Source organism: Gallus gallus, chromosome 4, assembly GCF_016699485.2.
Source record: "Gallus gallus isolate bGalGal1 chromosome 4, bGalGal1.mat.broiler.GRCg7b, whole genome shotgun sequence".
NCBI classification, from domain to species: Eukaryota; Metazoa; Chordata; class Aves; order Galliformes; family Phasianidae; genus Gallus; species Gallus gallus.
The window spans coordinates 81566929-81575462 of NC_052535.1; the positions used below are offsets into that span (position 1 = coordinate 81566929).

General features: G+C 42.4%; 1 protein-coding gene across 4 annotated transcripts in view; it reads right to left on the minus strand.

The window, feature by feature from the left end:
- RGS12 (regulator of G-protein signaling 12) overlaps positions 1-8327 on the minus strand; it is an 85341-nt gene extending 77014 nt beyond the window's left edge. For all 4 annotated transcript variants that reach the window (XM_040699315.2, XM_040699314.2, XM_420820.8 and 1 more), the window contains exons 1-2: positions 8186-8327; positions 1213-3161 (exon numbers count right to left, since the gene is read on the minus strand). In XM_040699315.2, the coding sequence (XP_040555249.1) occupies positions 1213-3069 (1857 nt within the window). In that variant the 5' untranslated portion in view covers positions 3070-3161; positions 8186-8327. The remainder of the gene's footprint in view (positions 1-1212; positions 3162-8185) is intronic.
- Between the last annotated feature and the right edge of the window lie 207 nt (positions 8328-8534).

An 8534-nucleotide genomic window follows, 5' to 3' on the forward strand; every position in this document is an offset into this window, starting at 1 on the left:
ATGTTGATGTGAATGATATAGTAGGTGTATTACTACTGTTCAAACACACATAAAATCATAGAATCGCTCAGGTTGGAAAAGACCTTAAAGATCATCAAGTCCAGCCTCAAACCAACCACACTACCCGTGCAAAATTTTCACTGTAATTCTTATTAGTATATTCCATGCAATGCACTTCAAAAATAAAACTGTTGGGTTTTAAACCTGTGAAAAAGTCCAAACTCTATTACAATCACGGACAACATTGCAGACACAAAGATGTAGCAGAGACCTTCAAGGAATTTCAACAGCATCCTGTGACATATGGAGCAGAAACTGTAGCTGCAGTCTGATAATCCCAGTTATCAACAAAGACCCCCTGAGATGATTTCCCTTAACAGGAAAACGCGTATGTGGCAAAGGGAGCAGTATATAACAATAGTGGATACTCCTTCCATACATTTCTTTTTAACTCTTCTTGCTTTGGTTTACAGAAAATCAATGGTAACAAAAGAAGCAGATGAAGGAGCAATTTGGAATAAAACCTGAATCACGGCTTACTGACAGTACATTAGATGTGTGGTCTAGCAATGGATGCTAAGATTAACAGCTATACTTTAATGTAGGTTTAACACTGCTTCTATTGAGAGCTTTGCTGAAATTAACTTTTATGATAATAAAATTGTCTTATTTCACTCAAGTTAACAGTTCATAACATGTTTTTGACTAATGATCAGACTACAAATGTATAAAAACAGATATCACTAAAATAATGACATTTGCAGGCCAGCCTTCTAAAAAGAAGGAACCAGACTGAAGATCCAGACTGTTTCCATTCTTTTGCTGCTGGAGGTCAGAAAGAACTGCAGTTGCCAGAATGTCATGTCTCCTTTCGTTGCAGTGCCACTACAACATTTGGAAACAATGAAGACATGAAGCAATGTGAGAAAGCTCTGACAGACAACACTTCCAGCAGAAGTACAATTCCAGAGCTGCACACAATTATACAGGAATATGAAAAACCTCTGCAAAGGAGAAAGCCATCATATTTTCTTCGTCTGAAAGGCTGTATATGTTAATAATCCACATTTTCTTCATCTGAAATGTTGTAAATGCTAATACTACACATGTAAATTTTAACATGCAGGTATCATGGAGTTAAAATAACATAGGTTGTTGGGTTGGGGTGGTTTCTGGGGGTTTTTCTAGGAGCCAACACCAAAACTTCCTTACCTTTTTATCTTCTTTAGACTTCCTAACACTGTGCGGAAGGCCAAACTTGTTTTGCATGCAAAACATCTTCTTAGACCATTCATTCTTATGAGATTTTAACTGCGGCTGACCAAAGCTGCCATCGACTCTGTATCTGTCAGCTGGAATCTTACTCATTGGAGGGGGAAGAGTACCACAGTTAACGCTTGACCAGCCATCCGTAGAATCAGTGTAAGACTCCTGGTCACTAGCATTTCCATGCTGCCACTCTTGTAAAACATGTACAGGCAACCACCTCTGATTGCCTACGCCTGCAGCGCTTTTCTTTGATGGGGGCACTGAATTTCGAGAGGAAACCAGTGGAACTTCAATACGAGCGGAAGGACTTAAGTGCTTGTTTAGATTTTGGGACTTGTCGTTCTGAATCACTTCTAAAGGAATGTTTCCTTCTTGTTCATGACAGAAGCCATTCCAGTGTGCAGCAGACTGATTTTGTCCCCTTCCGACTGGATTTTCCCATATACTGCTAGGAATATGTTTACTCGGATTGCTCCCTAAATCAACCACCAGGACTCTATTATTTTTTTCTTCTTGATTAAAGTTTCCAATTCCACTGTCACTGTTGCTGCTTGTACTATTATTCTGATGAACATCTGCATCACCATCAAGAAACGCCCTTGCACGCATTCCCTCAATCAGTTCCCCCATATCCCTATACAGGACAGAAATAAACTGAAGAACAGGCAAAGATGATGTTGGAAACTCTAAACAGCCATTTGTGTCTGGATCCGCTGTACATTCCAGTCCAAAACGTCTTGCTATGCCCTGGTGAATTTTGTGATGAAATAATTCAGGATCCACCATAAAAACATGGCAAGATGTCCTCAGAACCCCTTCATCTTCCTGAGCCAAGCTTGCATCATCATTTGTCTGCATTGTAACTAGTCCAAAGAACCTTCTGTCATCTGGGCAAACAGCACTGAATGCCAGTTTCTCTGCAGGATATTCTGCCACTACACCTGATTTGTCACTGCATAGCTGAATACAGTCATGCATTATCTTCATCATCACTAATGAATGGATTTTCTGTTCTGCCCGCAGACGTCTCATGCATCCACGAATAGCCTGCAGGCTCTCATTTTCCAAATTCGAGGTTGTTGAAGGAAGTTCAATTGAGCCTAGGTAACCTACAATCATGGCAACATTCAAAATGCTTGCATCTAATCCAAAGTCCTCTGCACTCTCCAACCCAACTCTAAAAACCGAGTCATCATTCAGAACTTTGGATATTTCGTCCTTTGACAGTAGGTTTGGGTTGCTCAGACTTTCATTTCCAGTTTCAAATTTAATAGCAGCAGAATCTGAAAACGATCTCTGTTTTGGAGCACAATTATCTGTGTTACCAGCACATAGGTTAGGACTTTCAAAGATCATGTTGAAAATGCCACCAGACTGCATTTCTTCAACAACTTTCTCCGCTCTGTTTATACCTAGAGCTTTAGAGTCAGGTTTGGGCTTCAGCCATCCCTTTCCATCATAAAAGCCAACTTCTTCATCACTTGAACATGAATCTATATGACTAATCCCTTCAGCAATGACCATGTGGAGAACTCCAGAACATTTTCCTATAAGTTTCACTACATCTTCATGAGATGCCTTTTTCACATTAATTTCATTAATGGCAAATATCTGATCTCCTGCTTTAAGTCCAACATAATCTGCAGGGCTTCCCTTCATAACACAACTGAGAATACAAGGAGCTTGTCCAGAAAGGGTAAACCCATAACCTGCTCTTCCTCTAGCAACTTCCACACTCCTTATTCGAGGAGGGGCATGCATATTGAGTCGACGCTTGACCGTCTCCCCAGGTCTATACATGTTGTTGGCTCTTTTTCCTCAAACAGGAAAACTTTTAATTAGTCCAAGGTTTTGCCATGTTTCACAGTATCAGTCCTTCATCTGACGAAGCTCTAAAGAAAGAAAGGAAAAAAAGACATTTTTAATCTCACTTCATTCTTTTTTCAGTATCCAGCATTCCCCTTACTATTCAGAAATCAGTGGATTCTAACAAAAACTATTGCAAGAGAATTAACACAGCATTCAAAAGCTTGAAAAGAATGGGCATCACAGTTGACATTTTACTAATGATAAAGCGGTAGCAAATACAAATAAAGTGGCTGTCCAAAATGACAAAGTAATTTAATGGCAAAGCTAAGAAGAGGATCTAAGACTCCTGCTGTACAGCCCAGTGTTTTTACACTGTGTCACATCACATCTTCGCCGAGATCCCATTATTTTACCCACTATTCAGTTAACTTCTGGTTTAGCACACCATTGTGATACCACCAAATTTCACAGTAAAATGAAAATTCTGCCCTTTCCCAGGCATCTTAAAATTATTTCTGCCCAGGTACTGCCCACTCTTCCTTTATATTCAATGTACAGAAACAAGCACCAAATGCACCCATCTAGTAGAGGTTCAGTAAATTACCCCTAGAGTTGCCTGACTGATTGTAAAGGCAACTTAAAATGAGCATCTCAGACTTCAACTTTTGCACACGCATTTCATTGACATACAGAGCAACAAACAGACATTCAATCATGTATCGGAACAAAGGGGCTCAAAGTCAAAAAATGAACTCAAATCTAACTTCTTAGAAAGCGAACACTATAAAAATGGCCTTTCGGTCATTCCAATATGCATACATTTCAGTTCAGATAAAAACTTCCAGAAGAAAGAAGAACAAAGAAGGAGTTCCACAATTTGCCAGTATTAATCTAGTCAGGAGTAGATTTGAAAGTAAGGTAAAGCAGCTTTATATGAACAGCAATAGTAGTTTTCATTGAATTTTGGTGGTGATGCTGAAATCTCAGTGTGTTGTCCAAATCACACTTGGGTAAGTCCCACTGTTTCAGAAAGGCTGCACTAAGAGATTTGGTTTTACTTTGGAGATTTAGGTTTGTTTGGTTTTGTTTTTAAACACAGGCACATTCGTTTTTTTTACATTCTCCATGTTGCTGCTGCAATTCTTAATGTAGCATGGTTCCTGCAAACTGTTATAATACACCAATTATCCAGTTTCAATGACCATAGTTCCTCTATAATATAAGAAAATAGCTTAGCTTTAAAAGGTAATGAAACTTCACACTTAACCTTCAGACAGAAATCATAACATTAGAAATGCTTTGGAAACATTTAAGCAGACTCAAACATTAGGAGAGCCCTGTCAACTCACATCCAGTCTCATGTCTTAAAAAATAGGTCCACCTTTTCCTGTTGAGGCAAAACTTTGGACCTCGGAGACCACTGTTCATTCAGCTGCCTGCAGTTAGGTCTGGTACATTCTGAGTGTAATCATTCAACACCAGTGCACCTTTGCAAGACAGATTTCTTCAACAACAACAAAAATAACCAATGATAATAACAAATGCCCAGCCATAAATGTATATCAGCTAGCAAGAAGCATGAATATAAACATGTTCTCATTCATCTTTCAATGAAAATCTCTGTTCCTGATTGTCTGGAAAATACCCTCATGTTTCCCTTGGGTACACCCCAGCGCTGGGCAGCTACACTGGTTAACAGAAAGCACTGTAATTTCTGGCACCTGGATGTGTGGTACTGGTCTGAAGAGGAAAGGAAACAATTAAAAGAGAATTAGATTGTAGATAATCTGATCAAAACTGTAATAAAAAGCAGGAGCTGCAACAAAAAAAAAATCAGTCTTGTAATACTGAAGCAACTGACTGGAGAAAAACTGATTTTCATCTGTCTTTCTAATGAATAAAAAAGTATTCTAAATATAACTAAAACAAAGACAATGTAGTTAGTCCTGCACTTGCTATGTGAGGACTTCATTTCACTCTTCTCACAAGTCAGTCTGTCTGCCCTCCTAACCTGTGCCCCTTAAACATCAGGCATTTATTCCAGCTGAAACATGCTGATAAGGGAAGATCATTCCACAGTCTATGATTGTTGTAAGAACAAAACAGGAGGCTGCTTATATTACATTACTTTTCTCTAACGATGATGTTCCAGAGCTGGCAACAACTACAAATTTAACTGTGTGATTTTGCGTCTGTAAAGTTAAGAATTCAACATTAAAGGACTTTTCACTCCTAATATATACAGATATCTATATATACACACACATACACTAAAAAGCATTGAAAGATTGTGTTACATCACTGGAAAAGCCATCATCTCCTTACCTCAGTAGCTGAACATTATTGTGTATTACATATTTGTGCCTATTACATCCATGAGAAATAGCAGCTCACTGGATTTATCTAGGAAACTTCAGGACAAATGTGATTCTTCTGCAAGAACCCACGGCACTGAAATATGCTCTGCTACAACAGTGGCATGACAGGCAAATGGAGAAATGACAAAACTAATGTTCTTCATAACCAGATTCTAAGAGAGACTAGCAACAAAGGAGTTAGAAAATCATACGCATCATACAGCCTGATTTCAAACCCAAATTATCTAATTATCTCATTGCCTAAGCTTTCTTTTTAGTTCTTCACAGACTTAAAACCTGGTGCTAAGGAGGTATGGCATAAAATGGCAGATTTCCACAGTTTCAAAGCAACATCATCTGAGTACTCTTTTACTGGAATAACTCACAAAATGTGTAGTGTATCCAGTGAAACAGAGTCATTTTCCTGGCCTTGACAGTTGACAGAGAGCTTTGTATATCTGCGTGTTTACTAAAACATGCAATTGGTAGTGAATGACATAACCTGTGATAACTATCACGAGTAACCAAAGATAAAATGGTCTGAGCTGTTGGTTTTCAGTACAAAACAAACACTGAATCTTAACAAGCCTATCAGCAATACACTGCTGTAATTACTTCTCATAATAATGGCACTGAATTTTATTAATTTGATAGCATAGCTACATTCTGTGATTCAGTCAAATACAGTAGGTCAGAAAAAACGGTTTACACCATGACACAACACATGGCCAGGCTTACTTTGACCTTCTTCTACTGCTAAGGATGATAAAGTCTTCTTAAAGAAGAAAAGGAAGTCTGTACAATGGCAAAATACATTAGCAAATATCAGCCAGGAAGATACATGCATTTTAAATGAGAAATAGGCCCCCAAAAAAGCAGAATAACCTGTAATACACAATAACTAAATGTTAATCAAATAACACAGCTTTGTGGAACACTGAATGTACAGAATGACTGCTATCATTTGAAAAGCACTGAAAACAAAACTACTACTATGATTTGAGAAAGTTTAGCAAAGTTTGCACCAAACCAACACAGAAGAAACAGAGTTTAGTAACTATAAGAGATTTCAAAGGACATTTCAGACACAAACACCAACCCATACCAATTAAGAGTTGTTCACGTATGTAAAATGACATAATCTGCCCATATACCTCATCTTTATCACAACAGTACACAACAAAAAGAAACATCTGAGCTTTCTGCCAGCATCACTCCAGTCTTCCATTTCAGTAAGTTATTTTCCAGGTAGAAAACACCAAAAATACCAACTATGGTTGAGTTATACTTTATCCCACAAATGTAGCATTTCTTTATGCCATGTTTTTACATACCCACGCTAGTTTTTCGTGTCATTTCTGAAACCCTCTACCACAGAGAAAGCAGGACTTATTTGCTTATTTTCAAAGCAGAGAGGCAGTTTGCTTCCTGCTCTTCTTAACTCATAGCAACAGAAAGTGCAAACAGAAAGAGGAGATACACTCCTAGGTTAGACCTTAACCTTAACAGAGGGCACGTGAAAGCAGAGGCATGAGGGAATGTGTGGCAGTGAGACAACACTGCTGACCACCAACCCATCTGGGAAAGCCCTTGGCAATGAGCTGATACTCAGCACCATGGTACCCACGTTAATACGCTCTCTGTGGTCAGGGGTTTTGGAAAGGCAGAGAACTGGTTGGCTCCATTCTGTTTTTCAGTGGGAAGGCTGCTGGAGGATAAAATGTGGAAAGCAGAAACAGAGAAGGGAGGCTGCACAAGTCCTAAAGTAATGCAAAAGAGTCCTCAGCACCTTCCTCCACTCACTGCCACTCATTAGGGCAGAGCTGACTTTGACAAACGATGCCACCGCAAAGATCAAATGGAGTTATACCATTTGAATGCCACTCACTATTAAAATGGGGGCAGGTGCTTATAGACAAGTTACACAAGAAATGTAACAGGACAAGCTGTGGAAGACGGCTACCAGTCGTGCGGGAACTTGGGTGGGACGGTGTTTTAATAAAGCAAAATCACCAGCGTTGCAGATTTGATCAAACACACACCATTATGTCTCCTGTACAGGCAGCGGGGTACGAAATATTTGTTCGTAGAAACTCTCTGCAGTGTACAAAGCATAAAGAACACAATGGAACATTTGCTGCTCTGTTTGACAACATTCACGCGACCAAGGACAAAGTTTTCTAAAGCTATTGTACGTACAGCCGCGTATTTACAATCCAGATTAATTTATTTGTTGTATGTAAGGAGGCAAAAAGCTGCCGTCGGTAGCCGAGCTTCTTATCCTTCATTCTTTTCAACAAAACACGTTCCAGAAGCGGTGGGAAGCGCTGTGCTCCAGCCTGAGGCAGCTGCGCTCCGCCACAGAACGCCCGGCACAACTTTGCCTCAGGGCACTTCGCCTCGAGGCGGATCCCAGCGGGGCGCCGCGCGAACCCCGTGCCGCCGCGCGCTCCAGGTGCTGCCCTCAGCCCCCGGCCGGGCCCCGCCGCCCCGCGGAGGCCGCTCGAGGACCCGAGCAACGGTCCCGGAGGGGCGGAGCAGCACCTGAGCCCGCAGGGACGGTTCGAAGCAGCGAGCGATAACGGGACCCTCCCCCTCCGCCGCACCCCCCCTCCCCGCCCCGTTCGCCGCACGGCGCCCGTCCGTCGCCCCCTCCGCCCGCCGCAGCCCCTGCGGGGTCCCGGGCGCTGAGGGGGAGGGGAGAGGCGGGCGGCGGCGGCGGCGGTTCCCCCCCGCCCAGAGCCACTCACCTCCGTCCCCCAGGACTCCGGCTACTCCGTAGAGGCACCGGCTCCCCCGGTCACCGAGGAGACGGGAGCCGGGCTCCGCCACACCGCGCGGCGGCCACTGGCTGCGTGAAGCTGTCACTCAGCGCACTCACCCGGCAGGGGTGGCGGTCGGGTTCCCGGACAGAGAAAGGGGAGAGACAATACCCAGCGCCGAAGAACTACAGCTCCCGGCGTGCTCCGCGCGCCGCCGGCTCTCTGCGGCCGTACGGAGCGGGCCGCGCGGGGCATGTCGGGAGTGGTAGTTCTTCCTCCTTCCCGAGCCGCCTCGCCTCCAGCGGAGGAGCGCAGTGCGCAGGCGCAAACTGCCGGC